The sequence below is a fragment of the Choloepus didactylus genome, chromosome 1 (assembly GCF_015220235.1).
Source record: "Choloepus didactylus isolate mChoDid1 chromosome 1, mChoDid1.pri, whole genome shotgun sequence".
Lineage (NCBI taxonomy): Eukaryota > Metazoa > Chordata > Mammalia > Pilosa > Megalonychidae > Choloepus > Choloepus didactylus.
The window spans coordinates 113,762,190-113,783,142 of record NC_051307.1 but is presented as its reverse complement, the minus strand read 5'-3'; the positions used below and the strand labels follow the sequence as shown (position 1 = coordinate 113,783,142).

Below are 20,953 nucleotides of genomic sequence, written 5' to 3'. Positions count from 1 at the left end.
GGGGCGGCGGCCGGGTCTGCCTCCGGGCTCCAGCGCCGGGTGTGAAAGGATTGGAAGGCCTTTCCCCAAGATAAGTGTTCATTTCTGGCTGAACTTCACCTGCTTTTTCCACATGACTCCTTCCCGCAGTCATTCCTTGACCCTCTGTGAAAGGATCAGCCTTAATTTTTTCTGCTATCTTCCAGTCCACGCACACATACACATACCAGGATTAGACCTTAGTGTGATTGCTTGTCTTTGGTCTCTTTTTCATAAGAAGCCACCAGAAAAAGAAGTTTTCTTTTAACTTTCAGCTCTTGAAGTTCTTGGTATTTTGGCTTGAAGCTTATTGCCTGCTTCGTTACTTGCCTTATTTTTTTTGTGATGAGAGATACTTCTTTTCAAATGTCAGTATTGCATTGTGATCTTGGAATTCTATTTCCTCACTCTGTATTGCCAGTTGCACTGCCACCTACACTCTTCTAGAGCTTCAGGTTGAGAAATTTAATATGTTTATTAACTTGGCCTCCTGTCACTAATCCAGTTCCCTGATACACTTAAAAGTGATGTGCAGTCATAACTTAGCTGTAATTAGTTTCATCTTCACCAACGGGAAATAGAAATTGCAACCAAGACTTTAGCGAATAGATTTCACTTGTTTTATTGAAATAATCACTCAAAAGTAGTTTCTAGTTGTCTGATTTAAACATTTCTCCCCCCAAAAAACAATTATCTAAAAATATTTGGTAGATTAATTTATTCCAATGGAGAGTTAATGGATGACACTAGAAGTCATCAATTAATTTGCATGTTTTTATCATCCAGTTTAACTTGTGCTTTTCTAATCTTTTATTTTCTCTCCCCAGTAGCATAATGGCAGAAACTGCTTCTCCACTGAAGCACTTTGTGCTGGCCAAGAAGGCAATTACTGCAATCTTTGATCAATTACTGGAGTTTGTTACTGAAGGATCACATTTTGTTGAAGGTTAGTTCGTCTAACTTCTTAAAGAGATTACTAATGAATACACATAAAGGTGCTTTATTCTTTCAACCATAGCTATTGAATACATAAATAGGGAATTGTGCTTTATACCCTCAGGGGGGATACCATAGCAAATAAAACCCATTCCTGTACTCCAGAAGAGAAAATTAAATGGGTATTAATAACAAGAAATGGTAGAATCAAACTTTTTTTCCTTTTCTGCTTCACCCATACCAGATTTTGAGCTCCCTAACGATAAGGGTCATGCTTTAATTAACACAAAACCTGACATAATTCAAATTTTGCAGATGAAAGAGAAAAATATGTAGTGATGTAGAATCTTTATGTTTCCTATTTGGAAAGAATTTGAGCTGGTGGTGACTTTTGAATAATTTTTTTTTCCTGAAAAGTTGTTAGGAAAAGAAAATGAAGATAAACATAATTAATAGCTTCTGTATATTGACCCTGTTATAGATGGAGGACTATGCTAGGAGCTGGAAAACCACAGTTTTTAGAATATGACTTTGCTTCTACTGGTTTTAGAACCTCAAAAAATGTAGCAAAATGAGAGAGGAAGAAAGGAAGTCAGGAACAACTTAGAAGAGCAAGAAAAATTTGATAAAAGTGTAACAATACTTGGCCGACATTTCCATCATTTACTAAATTGCACATATTAATGCACTAGAAAATATAAGATGTAAAGTTTAAATGAGCACTTGGTAGGTTTTGTTTTGTTTTGTTTTTAAAAATTTATTTATTTTTAAAGCTTTATTTTTTAGAACATTTTCTGTTTATAGAAAAATCATGAAAAATCATGCAGAATGTATGCAGTTCACATATAACCCCCCCCCAATAGTTTTCCCTGTTAACATTTTTCATTAGTGTGGTACATTTATCGTAATTGATGAACCAATATTATTATAATTATGTTATTAACTAAAGTCCATGGTTTGCATTAGGATTCATTTTTTGTGTTATACAGTTTTATGGGTTTTTAAAAATGTTATTGTAATACTTATGCTACATGAAATTTCCCATTCCTATCACTTTCAAATATACAATGGAGTGTTGTTAATTATAGTCACAGTGGTATGCTACCATCAACACCATCCATTACCAAAACTAATGTTACCCCAAACAGAAACTGCACCAATGAAGAATTAACCCCCTATTCTCCACCCCTGCCCCTGATAACCTGTATTTCAGTTTCTGGCTTTATGAAATTGCATGTTCTAGTTATTTCTTACAAGTGAGGTCATATTTGTCCTTTTGTGTCTGGCTTATTTTACCCAACATGATGTCTTTAAGGTTCATCTTTGTAACAGTATGCAGCAGAACTCCATTCATTTTTACAGCAAATCTTATTCCATTAGATGTGTATACCACATTTTGTTTATACATTCATCTGTTGATGGATACTTGGATTGCTTCCACCTTTTGGCTATTGTGAATAATGCTGCTGTGAATATCACTGTGCAAATACCCATTTCATTTCTTGCTTTCAGTTCTTTGGGGTATATACCTAGAAGTAGGATTGCGGGGTCCTATGGTAATTCTATACTTAACATTCTGAGAAATGGCCAAACTGTCTTCCACAGCAGCTGTACTATTTTATATCCACCAACAGTGAATGAGTGTTCTTATTTTTCTGCATCCTCTCCAGCACTTATTTCTGTTACGTGTTGTTGTTTTGTTTTTTTTGTTTGTTTTTTCAAGTGGTGGCTATACTAGTGGGTGTGAAATTGCATGTCATTGTGTTTTTGATTTGCATTTCCCTGATGGCTAATGAGGTTGGACATCTTTCCATGTGCTTTTTGACCATTCATATATCTTCTTTGGAAAACTATCTATTCAAGTCTTTTTCTCATTTTTAAAGGATTGTCTTTCACTGTTGAATTGTAGAAGTTTTTTATATATTCTGGTTATTAAACCCTTATTGGATACATGGTTAAAGTATTTTCTCCTGTGCTGTAAATTGTCAGTACACTTTCTTGATAATGGCCTTTGATGCACAGATATACAAAGCTTTTGATTTTTTTAAAATTCAGTTTTATTGAGGTATAGTCACATATCATACAATCACCTATCGTGTACAATCAGCTGTTCACAATACTATCATATAGTTGTGCATTTATCACCCCAATCAATTTTTGAACATTTTCCTTACTCCAAAAAGTATAAAAATAAGAACAAAAAATAAAAGTAAAAAAGAACACCCAAATCATTCCATCCCCCCATCCCACCCTATTTTTCATTTGTTTTTATCCCCATTTTTCTACTCATCCATCCATATACTGGATAAAGGGAGTGTGTCACAAGGTTTTCACAGTCACACTATCGCATCATGTAAGCTACATAGTTATACAGTTGTCTTCAGGAATCAAGGCTACTGGGTTGCAGTTTGACAGTTTGAGGTATTTCCTTCCAGCTATTCCAATACACTAAAACCTAAAAAGGGATATCTATATAGTCCATAAGAATGCCATCCAGAGTGACCACTCTACTCCATTTGTGAAATCTCTCAGCCACTGAAACTTTATTTTGTTTCATTTCGCTTCCCCCTTTTAGTCCCACAATGCAGGGCCCAGGCTCATCCCCAGGAGTTATATCCTGCATTGCCAGGGAGATTTACACCCCTGGGAGTCAGGTCCTATGTGGGGGGGGGTGGGCAGTGAGTTCACCTGCTGAGTTGGCTTAGCTAGAGAGAGGGGGCCACATCTGAGCACCAGAGAAGTTCTCTGGGGGAGACTCGTAGTCCCAGTTATAAGGAGGCTTAGCCTCTCCTTTACGAAGCCTTTGATTTTGAAGGAGTTCAATTTTTTTTTTCCCTTTTGTTGCTTGTGCTTTTGGTGTAAAGTTTTTTAAGAATCCATTGCTTAGTACAAGTCCTGAATATGTTCTGTGTTTCCTTCTAGGAGTTTTATAGTTTTAGTTCTTATATTTAGGTCTTCCATCCATTTAGATTTAATTTCTTTATATGATGTGAGGTAGGGGTCCCCTTTCATTCTTTTCCATATGGATATCTAGTTTTCCCAACATCATTTGTTGAAGAGACTATTCTTTCCCCATCGAATGGACTTGGCACTCTTGTCAAAAATTGGTTGGCCACTGATGTGAGGGTTTCTTTTTTTTTTTTTTCCTTAATTTTTTAACTTTATCAAAAAATTAAAACAAACAACAACAAAAAACACAACATTTCAAAGAAAACAAAGCAAAGGATTAAGAAAAACAAATAATCTAAAAGAACTACTTTGCTTCCAACATGTTCCTGCCGTACCCCAAGAAAATTAACAAACCATAGTCAAACAAAGGCATAAGAAAAACCAAATAACCTGAAATAACTACATTGAAGCTAATTTTCTTTAATGCAATAGCTTTTTTTACTTTATCAAAAAATTAAAAAATTAAAAAAAAAACGACAGAGAAATAAGAAAAACAAATAACCGAAAATAGCTGTTTTGCTTCCAACATGTCCCTACCATACCTTAAGAAAATTAACAAACCATAACAAAACAAAGGAATAAGAAAAACAAATAACCTAAAATTACCTTGCTTCCAACATGATCCTACCATACCCAAGAAAGTTTGCAAACCGTAATCATTCCTGAGCATTCCCATAACATTGAGCTTACCCTCAATAGCTTATCTGTTCTTATTAGAGTATTGTTTCCCCTTCACTAGTTCCTGTCTATTTCTAAGTCCCTTACATTCTGCAATATAAAACATGTATTTTACGTTTTTCACAGAGTTCACATTAGTGGTAACATACAATATCTCTTTTCGTGTCTGGCTTATTTCACTCATCATTATGTCTTCAGGGTTCATCCATGTTGTCAGATGTTTCATGACCTCATTCCTTCTTACTGCTGCATAATATTCCACCGTGTGTATATACCACATTTTGTTTATCCACTCATCTGTTGAAGGGCATTTGGATTGTTTCCATTTCTTGGCAATTGTGAATAATGCTGCTATGAACATCGGTGTGCAAATATCTGTTCGTCTCACTGCTTTCAGATCTTTTGGGTATATTCTGAGAAGTGAAATTGCTGGATTGAAGGGTAACTTGATACCCAGTTTTCTAAGGAACTGCCAGACACTTCCAGAGTGTCTGTACCATTATGTAGTCCCACCAGCAATGAATAAGAGTTCCAATTTCTCCACATCATCTCCAGCATTTGTAGTTTTCTGTTTGTTTAATGGCAGCCCTTCTAATTGGTGTGAGATGATGTCTCCTTGTGGTCTTAATTTGCATCGCCCTAATAGCCAGCGAAGACAAACATTTTTTCATGTGTTTTTTAGCCATTTGTAATGTCTTTTCATATCTTTTGCCCATGTTGTAATTGGGCTGTCTGTACTGTTGTTGAGTTATAGGATTTCTTTATATATGCAAGGCATCAGTTTTTTTTCAGATACATAGTTTCCAAATATTTTTTCCCATTGAATTGGCTGCCTCTTCACTTTTTTGACAAATTCCTTTGAGGTACAGAAGCTTTTCATTTTGAGGAGTTCCCATTTATCTATTTTTTCTTTTGTTGCTTGTGTTTTGGGTATAAGGTCTAAGAAGTGACCTCCTAATAAAAGGTCTTTAAGATGTTTCCCTATATTATTTTCTAGGAGTTTTATGGTGCTGTCTCGTATTAAGGTCTTTAATCTACTTTGAGTTAATTTTTGTGTAGGGGGTGAGGTAGGGGTCCTCTTTCATTCTTTTGGATATGGTTATCCAGTTCTCCCAACCTCATTTGTTGAAGAGACTGTTATGTCCCAGTTCAGTAGTTTTGTGGCCTTATCAAAGATCAGTCATCTGAGATCTGGGGGTCTATCTCCAAATTGTCAATTTGATTCCATTGATCAGTGTATCTGTCTTTGTGCCAGTACCATGTGCTGTTTTGACTACTGTGGCTTTATTATAAGCTTCAAAGTGAGGAAGTGTAAGTCCTCCCACTTTGTTTTTCTTTTTTTAGAATGTTTTTAGCAGTTTAAGGCATCTTTTCCTTCCAAATAAATTTGATAACTAGCTTTTGCAAGTCTGCAAGGTAGGTTGTTGGAATTTTGATTGGAATTGCATTGAATCTGTAGATCAGTTTGGGTAGGATTGACATCTTAAGGACGTTTAGCCTTCCTATCCATGAACATGGAATATTTTTCCATCTTTTTACGTCCCCTTCTGTTTGTTTTAGTAAAGTTATGTAATTTTCTATGTATAGGTCTTTTACATCCTTGGTGAAGTTTATTCCTAGGTACTTGATTTTTTTAGTTACTATTGAGAATGTAATCTTTTTCTTGAGTGTCTTTTCACTTAGGTCATTTGTAGTGTATAGGAACATTACTGACTTATGTGCATTAATCTTGTATCCCACTACTTTGCTAAATTTGTTTATTAGCTCAAGTAGCTGTGTCGTCGATTTCTCAGGGTTTTCCAAATATAAGATCATATCATCTGCAAATAATGACAGTTTTACTTCCTTTCCAGTTTGGATGCCTTTTATTTCTTTGTCTTGCCAGATTGCACTGGCTAGCACTTCTAGCACAATGTTGAATAACATTGGTGACAGTGGGCATCCTTGTCTCATTCCTGATCTTAGAGGGAAGGCTTTCAGTCTCTTGCCATTGAGTACTATGCTGGCTGTGGGTTCTTCATATGTGCTCTTTATCACATTGAGGAAGTTTCCTTCAATTCCTACTTTTTGAAGTGTTTTTTATCAAAAAAGGATGCTGGATTTTGTCGAATCCTTTTTCTGTATCTATTGAAATTATATTTAATTTTTCCCTTTTGATTTGTAATGTGTTGTAATACATTGATTTTCTTATGTGGAACCATCCTTGCTTGCCTGGAATGAACCCCACTTGGTCATGGTGTATGTTTTTTTAGTGTGTCTTTGGATTCAGTTTGCAAGTATTTTGTTGAGAATTTTTGCATCTATATTCATGAGGGAGACTGGCCTATAGTTTTCCTTTCTTGTAGCACCTTTACTTGGTTTTGGTATTCTAGTGATGTTAGCTTCATAAAATGAGTTAGGTAGTGTTCCATTTTCTTCAATGTTTTGAAAGAGTTTAAGTAAGATTGATGTCAGTTCTTTTTGGAAAGTTTGGTAGAATTCCCCTGTAAAGCTATCTGGCCCTGGGCATTTATTTGTGGAAAGCTTTTTGATAATGATTGGATCTCTGCTTGTGGTTGGTTGGTTGAGATCTTCTATTTCTTCTTTGGAAAGTCTAGGTTGTTAATGTGTTTCCAAGAAATTGTCCATTTCCTCTGCATTATCCAGTTTGTTGCCATACAGTTGTTCACAGTATCTTCTTATGATTTTTTAAATTTCTTTGGGATCTGCAGTAATATCCTCTCTCTCATTTATTATTTTATTTAGATCTTCTGTCTTTTTTATTTTGTCATTTTAGCTAAGGGCTTGTCAATCTTGTTCTCAAAGAACCAACTTTTGGTTTTATTTATTCTCTCTTGTTTTTTTTGTTCTCTATGTCATTTCTTGCCACTCTAATCCTTGTTATTTCTTTTCTTCTGGTTGGTTTGGGATTAGTTTGCCATTCGTTTTGTAGCTTCTTCAGTTGTTTCATTAGTTGTTTGGTTTTATTTCTTTCTCCCTTTTTAATGTATGCATTTAGAGCTATAAATTTTCCCCTCAATACCGCCTTCGCTGCATCCCTTAAGTTCTGATATGTTGTGCTCTCGTTTTCATTCGTCTCTAGATATTAAGCAATTTCTCTTGCTATTTCTTCTTTAACCCACTGATTGTTGTGGAGTGTTGTTTAACCTCCAGATATTTGTGAATTTTCTAAATCTTTGATGGTTATTCTAGTTGTATTCTATTGTGATCAGAGAATGTGCTTTGAATAATTTCAATCTTTTTAAATTTATTGAGGCTTGTTTTGTGGCCCAGCATATGATCTGTTCTGCAGAAAGTTCTTTGGGCACTAGAGAAGAATGTATATCCTAGTGATTTGGGATGTAATGCTCTATATATGTCTGTTAAGTCGAAGTCATTTATCACATTGTTTAGCTTTTCAGTTTTCTTATTGTTCTTCTGTTTGGTTGATCTATCTATAGGAGAGAGTGATGTATTGAAGTCTCCCACAGCTATTGTGGAAACATCTATTGCTTCCTTCAGTTTTGCCAGTGTTTCTTTCAAGTACTTTGGGGCACCTTGATTGGGTGTATAGACATTTATGATTGTTATTTCTTGTATATAGTACCTTTCTTGGTCTCTCATGACATCCTTGCATTTAAAGTCTATTTTATTTGAGATTAATATTGTTACTCTTGCTTTCTTTTGGCTGTAGCTTGCATGGAATATTTTTTTCCATCTTTTCACTTTCAATTTCTTTGTGTCTCTGGGTCTAAGATGAGTCTCTTGTAAGCAACATATTGATGGTTCATATTTTTTAATCTATTCTGCCAACCTGTATCTTTTAATTGGGGAGTTTACTCCATTCACATTCAATATTACTACTGTGAAGGCAGTTTTTGAATCAGCCATCATATTCTTTGATCTTTATTTCCTTTAATGTATCCTTACTTAAACTCTTTAGTTCTGTGCCCTTCTCCAGACCTCTCTCTCCCTTCTTTTTTTTCTCAGCTGGTAGGACTCCTTTAGTATTTCTTGTAGGTCAGGTCTCTTGTTAGCAGATTCTTTCAGCATTTGTTTGTCTGTGAAGATTTTAGGCTCAAATTTGAAGGGGAGCTTTTCTGGATAAAGAATTATTGGTTGGCAGTTTTTCTCTTTCAGAATTTTAAATATGTCATACCACTGCCTTCTCGCCTCCATGGTGGCTGCTGAGTAGTCACTACTTAGTCTAATGTTGTTTCTGTTGTATGTGGTGAATTGCTTCTCTCTTGCTGCTATCAGAACTTGCTCCTTCTCTTCAGCATTTGACAATTCGATCAGAATATGGCTCGGAGTGGGTTTATTTAGATTTATTCTGTTTGGAGTTCTTTGGGCATCTATGGTTTGCATATTTATATCATTTAGAAGGGTTGGGAAGTTCTCTCCAACAGTGTCTTTGAATACTCTTCCTAGTCCTTTACCCTTCTCTTCCCCTTCTGAAACACCAATTATTCTTATATTTGTGCACTTCATGTTGTCCGCCATATCCCTGAGATCCATTTTGAATTTTTTTTTTCACCATTCTTTTATACTTTCCCTGTCCAACCTATGCTCTTCCAGTTTGCTTATTCTTTCCTCAGCTTCCTCTAATCTAGTACTGTGTATATCAAGAATCTTTTTAATTTGGTCAACAGTTTCTTTTATTTCCATAAGAGCCTCTATTTTTTTTGTATACTCTTGCAAATTCTTCTTTATGCTCTTCTGGGGTCTTCTTCATGTCCTTTATATCCTGAGCCATGGTATTGGTGCTTGTGATTAATTCTTTGATTAATTTGTCCAAGTTCTGTATCTTCTCTCGTGTTTTAACTTGGGCATTTGGGTTATCCATATCTTGTGGGTTCTTCATATGCTTTTTGTTGTTTTTGGCTTCTTGGCATTTGGTTATCTTGATAGGGTTCTTTTAGGATATGCAGGCTTATTTTTTTTTTAATCATTTTATTGAGATATATTCACATACCACGCAGTCATGCAAAACAAATCGCACTTTCGATTGTTCACAGTACCATTACATAGTTGTACATTCATCACCTAAATCAATCCCTGACACCTTCCTTAGCACACACACAAAAATAACAAGAATAATAATTAGAGTGAAAAAGAGCAATTGAAGTAAAAAAGAACACTGGGTACCTTTGTCTGTCTGTTTCCTTCCCCTATTTTTCTACTCATCCATCCATAAACTAGACAAAGTGGAGTGTGGTCCTTATGGCTTTCCCAATCCCATTGTCACCCCTCATAAGCTACATTTTTATACAACTGTCTTCGAGATTCATGGGTTCTGGGTTGTAGTTGGATAGTTTCAGGTATCCACCACCAGCTACCCCAATTCTTTAGAACCTAAAAAGGGTTGTCTAAATTGTGCGTAAGAGTACCCACCAGAGTGACCTCTCGGCTCGTTTTGGAATCTCTCTGCCACTGAAGCTTATTTCATTTCCTTTCACATCCCCCTTTTGGTCAAGAAGATGTTCTCCGTCCCACGATGCCAGGTCTACATTCCTCCCCGGGAGTCATATTCCACGTTGCCAGGGAGATTCACTCCCCTAGGTGTCTGATCCCACGTAGGGGGGAGGGCAGTGATTTCACCTTTCAAGTTGGCTTAGCCAGAGAGAGAGGGCCACATCTATGCAGGCTTATTTAAACAATATCTGTAGTTTGACAGCTACAGTTTGATGCAGTGCACTTTTCCTAACCTACCAGTAGATGATGCTCCCAAGCTACCTCTTATCCTCAATCCAGTTCTCCCCAACTTCGTTTATACAGCAAGTGGGGTTCCAAACCATGTCAGTGTCCAGTCAGTGCACCAGTTTTCCGTGTGCAATGGGGACTGCCAGCCCGGTGGGTGGGGGTTGTGTCCTGTGCAGTTTGGCAGGGAAGAGGTCTTTAAGACCCAGTATTTCCAACCATTCCCAGAGTTGCAGCTGTGATACCCTAGGACTGCAGCAGGCGCCCCTCCCTTCAGCTCAGACTCTCCTCAGTCCCTCTCTGCCATGTACCCACAAGTCCCTGGGCTTGGTATAGGGCTTCTGTCACTTCCGTGGGCCTCCCCTGCCTCTTGGCTGTGCACTCCTTGGGCTTCTGGAGAGGAGTTGCGCTATCACAAGCCAGCCGAATCCCGAGTTCCCTTGAGGAGGCTCACAGCTCGCTTCAAAGATGATTGTGTGGGGCGTGGAAAATAACCCACTTCTGCAATCGTTTGCTTGCTGCAGCAGCACGTCACTGACTCGGGGGCCTTCATCTGTGGGTGTGCAAAGGGCTATCAACCACACCAGTTAACAAGGCTGCTGCCTGGGGTGTGGAAGGCATTCCCTGCTGCAATTGACTGTGGCTCCCTCTGCTGTCTCCCTGGCCCCTCCTTGGTTCCCACTCCGACCCGCCTCCAAATACAGCGTGAGTCCGGCTGCCGTTTTCCCAGCAACTCTCCGGATGTAAAACTTAAAAGATTCTGAACGCAGGCTCTTGGCTTCTCCAAATGCTCAATCATTATGGATATATAAGTCCCTGCCCAGCCAGTGGAACCCTGGAACTGGTATTCTGGAGCACTTTCTGTCTTTTATGTAGTGTTTTTCTTGGAGGAGAATTTTCCTCCATCTCCTCTAATCCGTCATCTTGGATCTCTCTGACATTGACTGAGGGTTTATTTCTGAACTTGCGGTTCTATTCTGTTGGTCTTAATGTCTGTCCTTGTTCCAGTACCACCCTGTTTTGATTACTGTAACTTTTTAATAAGTTTTGAAATTGGGAAGTGTAATCCTCTAACTTTACTCTTTTTCAAGTTGGTTTTGCCTGTTTTTAAAAAAAATTTCTTTTTATTGGAGAAGTTATGCGTTTACAAAACAGTTATACGTAAAATCTAGGATGTCCATACACCACCTACCACCAACGTCTTGCACAGGTGTGAAACATTTTACAGTTGATGATAACACTTTTTTATAATTGTGCTATTTTTTTTTAAGGGTAGTTACCTTCGTTACCCCTTACCTTTCAATATGAATTTTATAATTGGCTTTTCCATTTCTGCAAAGAAGGCTTTTGGGATTTTAACTGGGATTACATTGAATCTGTAAATCACTTTGGGTAGAATTGACATCTTAAATAGCCTTCCAATCTATGAACATGGAATGTCTTTCTATTAATTTAGCTTTTCTTTAATTTCTTTCATTAGTATTTTATAATTTTCCATGTATTAATCTTTTACATCCTTTATTCCTAGATATTGTATTTCTTTAGTTGCTATTGTAAATTGATTTTTAAAAATTTCCTCTTTGGATTGTTCATTACTAATGTATAGAAAACTACTGATTTTTTGTTTGTCAGTCTTATACCCTGCCACTTTGCTGAATTCATTTATTAGCTCTGGTAGCTTTCTTGATTTTTGGATTTTCTGTATATAGGATCATGTCATCTGTGACTAGGGAAAGTTATACTGTTTTTATTTGGTTGCCTTCAGTTTCCTTTTCTCACCTAATTGCTGTAGCTAGATTTTCCAGTACAGTGTTTGATAGCTGTGGTGAAAGTGGGCATCCTTAATTTATTCCTGACCTTAGGGGGAAAGCTGTCAGTTTTTCATCATTGAGTATTTTATGTTAGCTGTGGGTGTTTCATATATGCCCTTTATTATGTTTAAAAAGTTTCCTCCTTTGAGATCTAAATGCCCTCTTGGAGCATTTTTTCTTAGAGGCTAGCCATGTTTGTTAATTTTGAAATTCTTTTGGGCAGGTTTCTTATGAGCCATTGCAATGGGGTATGCAACTTTTTCCAAATAGATGTCTAACTATGGATCTGTTTATTTTTCAAATGGCGTTTTAATATTATGGAACAAATCCAAAAGAAACATAAATATTAGGTATTCCTTTGAATAATTAACTTAATATTCATTTGTGTCGCTTTTTAAAATACCATTTCAATTTTGCAGCGACATATAGGAATCCAGAACTTGATCGAATAGCCACCGAGGATGATCTGCTAGAAATACAAGGGTATAAGAACAAACTTTCCATCATTGGTGAGGTGTTGTCTCGGAGACACATGAAAGTAGCATTTTTTGGCAGGTAATGCTTTATTGTTTATTCTCAAGGTTGGTTTCCAGAAGTCAGTTTTTCTTGGTCATACTCCACATTTTGTTTCTGATGTTTCAGGAAGTGATATACAACCCCTTCCCCTACCACAGTTTCTACTTATGTAAAGTGTTAAAGCTCTTGCTGTTAGCATGTAAAAGAATTTGTTCATCTTAACTCCCTGATGTAAAATGAAAATTTAGGAAGGTCAGTCGTATTTTATCTTTTAAGAATTTTCAACTCAATTGGTTCTTAGCCAGTTTTTAAGAACAGAAATGCAAATAAGTGATATACATAATTTGTGATTTACTCTTTTAAGCTTATGTTGATTCTCAGATATGTCTTCAAAAAGGATTCTTAACTTTATGATTCCCAGGAGAATAGTAGGAAGTCCTGTACATTAATGTAACTATCTGAAGTGAAGGAATGACCTACCATAGCTTATACTTTCATTTAATACTCATTTGTTAACTACCTGTGCACCATGTACTATGTTAAGCTCTAGAGAGTCAAGAACAAATGACTAGCCCCATACTTGATTGCTCAAATATGATGTGATGTTTTCCAATTAAAGGCATTTATTTACTCAATAAACTAACCTCACAGGCTTTATAAACTATTTCCTATTTCAGGACTTCTGATCTTGCTGTTTTCCCATGCCTAGAATTCTCTTTGCCTTGTTACATCTTTTCACCTTCAGATCTCAGCCTGAATTACTATCTCGGATGCTTTCCCTGACTACTCTATCTAAAATATTACTTCTCAATTATTGTCTGTTAAAGATCTTGTTTATGTCCTTCAAAACTTCAGAGAGCTCTATTTTTTTATGTTTTTATTGTCTGCTTTTCCCACTTGACCATAGCCTGACCGTACCTGTAGGTTCTTACGCAGAGTGTGGTATGAGATAGATGCGTACAAGAGGCCATAACTCAAATGAGGGTGGAGTAGGAGTGGTGGGGAAGAGGCCTCCTGGAAAGGTGGTGACTCAGCTCTCTTACTTCAGAAAAAGAAATAGGTATTAGCTTTGGTGTGAAAAAAGTGCAGAGGTCCATTCCATACAGTGAGGCACAAATTGAAAAGGAGAAAGAGACCATGGTGTATTTGGAGAACTATACATAAGTAGTTGAATTTAGAGTATTAAGGACCGGAGGCAAAAGAAAGTAGATAGAGAAGTAAGCAGAGGCTGAATCATGAACAACCTTACATAACATGGTAAGGAGTTCACATTTGTTTTTTTGGTTTTGAAAAAATAGGCATGAGTGGATCTGGATTGGGTGTTACAACTATAACCTTGCATATAATAGGGAAAATGGATTCAATGATGATAGGAGGCAGCTGGAGTACTCCAGGGAATATATTATAAGAGCCTGGTTGTGAAGTTGAAGTATTGATAAAGGAGATGTTCAGGAGTAAATTAGACTGGTCTGGTGATTAATTATCTTGGGGCGGTTTGAGAAGGGTTGGGGATTACTTGACTTAACTGAGTGCCGTTCATTGAGATGGGTTTGGGAAAAGAAGATGAGGAGTTCAGTTTCCAATATATTTGGATGCTCATCTATGATACCTATTAGGCATTCAAGTGGAATTATCCAAAAGGCATTTGGAGATGCAGGACTGGAACTGAGAGTTCTAGTTGGGGGTAGAAACTTAAGAATCATTGGCTTATGTTGATGATTGAGATCACTGAAGTTGATGAGATTATCCAGGGTGAGTATGTAATGAAAAAGAAAAAAATGTGACAGGTTGGGGGAAAGAAAAAGCTACCTACACGGCATCTCAAAGTTTAGTATGTACAAGAATCACCCTGGGAGGTCCCCCAAAGAGTAATTCTGCAGGTCCGCAATGGGCCTGAGGAATGTTGAACAGGCACCCAAGATAATTCTGATGGGGCATCTAAACTGCTCTTGAGGATCAATGCAGCAAGCCTTTGTACAATGATAGAGGGATTGATTTTAAGGCAAAGAACCTAAATATGTCCAAGAACAAATAAATAGTAGGTCATGGGTGACCTTGCAGTATGTGGTGTAGTGGCACTAGAAGCTAATGCTGAGATAATTGGGGTAAGATAGTTTTTTGAGGTGATATCCAGAGCATAAGTAAAGTTAAAACTCTTACAGGTGAAGCATAGCCCATAAAAAATAGGATGCTGTTTTTGCAGTGAAATAAAAGTAATCTTAGCCCTGGGAAGTCAGGGCAGGCCTGTGTGGTATACATTGTTTTAAATGCTATGAACAGATGTAAAATTTGGGCTCAGAATAGCCTCTGAAGATTGGGTTGATTAATTTGAAAGCAAATCACTGAAATGAGCATGAATTGTCCTTGGACTTCAGTGCCATCCTAAGTTTTATGGATACTATGACAGTATAACAAATTACCCACATTTTAACAGTTTAAAAACAACCATTTAATTATGCTCACAAGGGCAACAGTGGGGAAGACTGGTCTTTGCTCTGTGGTAGTTGGAGCTTCACCTAGGAAGACTCAAAGATAGTGGTGAGTCAGTGATTAGAGGCTGGAATAATCTGAAGTCTTCTTCACTCGCATGTCTGGTGCCTGAGCTGGGATGATTTAAAGATTAAGACTGTGAGCTAGAATCTACATGGACTTTTCCATTTGGCTTGATTTCCTCACAGCATGACAAACTCCAGGTAGTTGGACTTCTTACCTGGCAGGGCTTCAAGTGCACATGTTCCAGTGAACAAGACAGGGCTGCATGGCCTTTTATGATTCGGCCATGGAAGTCACCCAGGTGCCAGTTCTAACATATTATTTTTGTCACATACTTTGAAGCAGCCACAGACCAGCCAAGATGTAAGTGGTTTGGATGTCACACCCCATCTTGTGGTGGGAAGTGTCGAAAGAATTTGGAGGCTGCTTTCAAATTGAACAAGAAGCAAGAAGTTAACATAAAATTAGAAAGGTCAAGAACAGCTTTATGGGAAAAATGGAATTTATTTTTTCCCACTTTTTCTAAAATGTACATTACCATTATTTGTGTAAGTCAAGTTGTAAATTTTTTTCATGAAAAATGCAATCTGATGAAGTTTTTACAAAAGTTACATTTTTAAAAAATTTGCTTTGTTTTTCATGGCTTTGTATTTTCTTCAGGACAAGTAGTGGGAAAAGCTCTGTTATCAATGCAATGTTGTGGGATAAAGTTCTCCCCAGTGGGATTGGCCATACAACCAACTGCTTCCTCAGTGTTGAAGGAACGGATGGAGATAAAGCCTACCTTATGACAGAAGGATCAGATGAAAAAAGGAGTGTGAAGGTAAATAGTTAAAATTTTTATACTCTAGCAACATAATATACTAGAAACAATGTCCTTAAATTGTTTTTGTTTTTGTTTCTTAACTCTTTTTAAGATGTCTACATTGCTAGGGATGAAAAAATCATTTATATTTCAATTCATAAGTTTTAAAGCCATGACTAATATTTTGAAATCTTAAAGCAGTTCAATGCCACTGGACTCACCCGAAAAAATAGACGGTATTAAGGTACAAGATGTTGAGTCTGGACTGAAAGTAGTTGGTAAAGGAACTGTTTCTCACTGTGGTCATTTTCTCTTAAGTCTAAAGATCTCTACCACAAATCAGAAGTTCAGTGTTTGAAAATCCAAGTTTTAGTTGTTTTTTTTTATTCGTTTTTATTGAGATACATTCACATACCATGCAGTCATACAAAGCGTACATTCAGTTGTTCACAGTACCATTATATAGTTGTGTATTCATCACCAAAATTAATTTTTGAACATTTTCATTACCACACACACAAAAATAATAAGAATAAAAATTAAAGTGAAAAAGAACAATTAAAGTAAAAATGAACACTGGGTGCCTCCCTCCATCCCCTACCCCCCCATTTTTCTACTCATCCATCCATATACTGGACAAAGGGGAGTGTGGTCCACATGGCTTTCCCAATCACATTGTCACCCCTCATAAGCTACATTTTTATACAATTGTCTTAAAGATTCATGGGTTCTGGGTTGCCAAGTTTTAGTTTTTGCTAATCTCTAGGTTAGGTCATGGGTTCCACCTCTAGTTCTATAAATTTGCTGCCTGATCTTATCAGATAGCTCAATCTGATTTTATCAACTCAGAATTAGCATAGTCTTCAGATTAGCAGTGAAGAATAAATGAGGTGATGTTTATGAGAATACTTTTCAAACTATGAAACACCATGGAAATGAAGAAATCATTTTTGTTTTGTAATCAAGAGTTTTACCAAATCATTATTCAGACTACTTGTGATTATCTGTGACTTTAGGTTCTGTAGGGGAAGTGCTGTGCTGCTTTGTCTTCCAGTTCTCTTGCATGCTCTTTTCCTTCTCTTCCCTACTCCCAAATTTAAATTCGTTTGCTTCAAGTAGGGCCAGCTTTAAGGTTTAGATAGACTTTGGTATTGTACTGTGGTAGTTTACTTGATAAAAGAAACAACAATAATAGCTAATACTTTATTGAGCACTTATCTACGTACCCGGCACTGTTCTGAATACTTACAATAACTCAAAACTTACCACAACTCTGTCAGATAGGTTTATTCTTATTATTTTAATTTTATATGTGAGGTAACAGGATTTTAGCACATTTACAAAGGCAAGCAAAGCAACAACAGCAACAGCAACCATACCAAACATTTTTCCTATGGAAATTAACTTGAAATCTAGTCCAGCACTGGTTTGGATTCTTGCACCCATTTGAAAATAGATGTTTCTCTTTGAAATTTGATACTATCACAAACAAACCATACAGGTTTGTGTGCTGATGCCCTTTCCATAATGTATTTATTCACTTTGTCCCGAAGTGACATACTTTATTTAGCTCATAGTTGTTAACACAATAAATTAACGTACCTCAGAAATCATTTTGAGTTATAGAAATATTTTAGCAAATTCAAATGAAAAGAGAAGGCACAGTCCTTGTTTTTAAGCAGGCTTGTATGAATAAATAACTGCCTGCAGAGAAAAATTCTATATTGAAGAATATGTATCAAAAAAAAAAAAAAGAATATATATCAAGCTTCTCTTGTAATGCCTCAGCCTGTGGATTTTTAAGCCTGTTTTAATAAAGAAGTTTCTTTCATTGTTTTCCCTTCTTGTTACTAAGCAGTATGTATGCATTTCAGAAGTCAGAAAATAAAGCTAGGCAAAGAAATACCAAAACTCTGGTTCCTCTCAAACCTAGTGGAAAGTCTTTGGTATAGAGTTAAGGTTTCTAATGCTGATTATTTCTGCAGGATATTATAAGTAAACTGTTTTAAGGGAACCATTATTTGTTTTCCTATTTGGTAATTTTAAAACAGATTTCTCAAGATTGTCTAGATGGTTTTATTTCAAATTATTCGAAGTTCTACCTTTTATATATATTTTACAAAAATCAGTGTACCACTTCATGTTTTTTTTTACTGAATTTTATTACAAGTTTTTTCCTCCTCTTTCTTCAGACAGTTAATCAGCTGGCCCATGCCCTTCACATGGATAATGACTTGAAAGCTGGCTGTCTTGTACATGTGTTTTGGCCAAAGGCAAAATGCGCACTCTTGAGAGATGACCTGGTTTTAGTAGACAGGTAAAATTACATATGTATTGTATTTTCTCCTGCTGTAGATTTATTTAATAGAATAATGCTATTTAAATTACTTTGTGATGCATAAAAATTTAAAATATTCAGTTGCTGCTTTGTTCTCATTTGCTCGATCGTTAAGAAACATATAAAACTAGATATTTATTTTTATTAACCAGCAGTAAATTTGATTTTGAGACGAAGTACGCCAAAATAACTGCTAAACAGCTTGTAGCTTTTTATTGTTCAGGAATTTTAGAGTACTTTTGGATTTTTTCCAACTCTTCTGAGCTTTTGTATTTATTAAATGCTTTTAAAATCATCTTACTACTTTGATGCTTAACAAAATGATTATACATATCTGTTGAACAGTATCATTAATGAAAAAAGATAGTTAATTGATTTTTAAAATTTTGGTGTGTTCTTTTGTTTTCTTCAGTTAAAATTACAGTGCTCCTTGGAGACCGTTTTGTTTTTGATGATGCACTTTCCTTCTAATTGGTATAGTGTTTCAAGTAACCAACAGAAATAGCTCAGATGAGAGAGAACATACTTGTTAAATCAAAACTTTTGGTTTAAGTGCAATATTAGCTAATTAAATTTGCTTTATTTCATGGCCAGGCTATATCCATGACCCCCAACTAGTCATTTTGTCATTTTGTCACAGGACATATCAAACCAAAGTATAGATAGAAAGTTGCAAATCTTTGACTATAATTTTTGTAAGTAAGCTATTGTATGTTAAATTTAAGTCTAGCATAGGGTGTGTTATTTTTGACTGTTTGTACTTATAAGCAGTTAAATCTTGTCTGAGCTGTGCTTGTACCCTCATTTGTAATTACATATTGACCTAATTGTTTTCCAGCCTTTGAAAGCATAAAGATTTAAAAGAGTAAAATCACTGGGGTTATTTGTCTTCAGTGAATAAACTTTTTTTTTTTTTTTTTAGCATTTGTTAAGTTTTCATTTGGACAGGCTCAGGGAGTTCTGGTCAACAGAACAGATATGTAGAAGTATATAAAGCACAGATTCTCAATCTGCTGTTGTAACTCTTTTAAAACAGTTGAGAAAGTAATTTAAATCTCTAGGGTTTTTACAGATAACCTTAAGAAATCCTGTTCTTTAGATTATAAATAATATAAAAAAGCAAAAACATTTTTTTCTATAACCCAAGCTTTCTTTTTTAAAAATAAGTATTATATAATACAATTTTTGTTTCACTCTCATTAGCCCAGGCACAGATGTCACTACAGAGCTGGATAGCTGGATTGATAAGTTTTGTTTAGATGCCGATGTCTTCGTTTTGGTTGCAAACTCTGAATCAACACTAATGAACACGGTAGGATTTAATCATATTCCTGTTTGGGTGTAGGAAATGAAATGTTGCCAGTTTTAATTTTGAAAAGTGAGGGAACTCCAAATCATGAGTTAGAGAGAATCTCTAATATCCGGAATGAATGAAGGGGTTTGTGATTTCATTGGTTTCAATATGGTTAAAGTTAATGGCTTTGACTTGTTCAAGGTGATGGGTGTGTGATGTTGACATTACTCTGGTTATTTGCCAGTCTCAGAGGAATGGATGCCAGAATTGTTAGGATGTTTACTTACTGAAATCTCCTGGATTAAAGTCTAAACTCCCCTGTCTCACAGGTGAGACCTTTCATATTTTGACTCTTGTCAACCTTTTCCGGCTTTACCTGTGTACACTTCAGGTTCCAACTTAACCTGTGTGCACTTTAAGCTCCTGTCAAACCTTAGAAGACTGTCTGCAGTCTGGAGCCAGACCCAGCCCAGATAAATGGTGTTTCTAGAGTTTAGATATCTCGTACCCTAAATTGTAGCATGATTTTTTAAGAAGTATTCATTGAAATATATAAATGACTGAAGGCCATTGTAACCTAGGTGTTAACAGCAAGACCTCTATTTTGTCGTTGTGTCATTGGTGTTTCTACTGTCTAGTCTGTATCACATGTTCTAGGCTGCCACAAGAATACTTTCAGCCAATTATAACCTGGTGATATAAAAAATGAATAATTATTTAAAGTCTATGTTATAATAATGAAGTTATTTAGGTGCTGAATAAACAAACTTCTGCTATACATTGTCATTTTGGTGTCTTTGCCTATGCTATTCTTTGCCTACAATTCTTCCACTTTTCTACATTTCATCTTTCAAGCCCATCTCTGTTACCCACGTCCTTTTTTATGGAGTGTTCCCTGATTTTAACTAGATATGGTATCTCCTGTCTTTGAATAGTCATAACACTTTATTTATATTATTTATGGCACATGGTTTTCTGTTTCCCATCTGATGAGTTGTATGTATCTTCCATTGTTTTTAATTATGTAGCCTAACTCTTGAAGAGGATTTGAGGTAGCTGTTTTGTGTACATGGACAATCATATTTGGCAGTAACTTTTACATCCTGAACACAGTAGAGCCTGGGAGATACTTGTTAAATTGAATTTCAGAAAATTCATGGTAGGAGCAGGGAGTCTTCATTTTTACTTTTATTTTTGCTACTGTGAGTTTAATGCTACTTTATCAATGAGTGTTAATCACTATCGCCTAAATGGTTCAAACGTTTAGATTAAGTTTTCAGTTATAAATGTAAAGATAAAATAGCTTTTTTAAAAATATTTTAATCAGAACCAGACATGTAATGGCATAAATTACACTCCATAGATCACTTTGCTGTTCCAAACCTCATGAACTTAAAATCCAAATATGACACAAGCAGTTTTAAGGACATTTTGGC

General features: G+C 36.1%; 1 protein-coding gene across 3 annotated transcripts in view; it reads left to right on the top strand.

Moving 5' to 3' along the window:
• The window catches only part of MFN1 (mitofusin 1), a 54,339-nt gene that overhangs the window by 351 nt on the left and 33,035 nt on the right, over positions 1–20,953 (top strand). The window contains exons 2-6 of one of the 3 annotated variants that reach the window (XM_037840108.1): positions 846–964; positions 12,491–12,626; positions 15,741–15,903; positions 18,078–18,202; positions 19,427–19,535. In XM_037840108.1, the coding sequence (XP_037696036.1) occupies positions 853–964; positions 12,491–12,626; positions 15,741–15,903; positions 18,078–18,202; positions 19,427–19,535 (645 nt within the window). In that variant the 5' untranslated portion in view covers positions 846–852. Of the gene's footprint in view, positions 1–845; positions 965–12,490; positions 12,627–15,740; positions 15,904–18,077; positions 18,203–19,426; positions 19,536–20,953 lie in introns of those variants that run through there. The other 2 variants (XM_037840116.1, XM_037840127.1) reach the window with 2 other exon arrangements.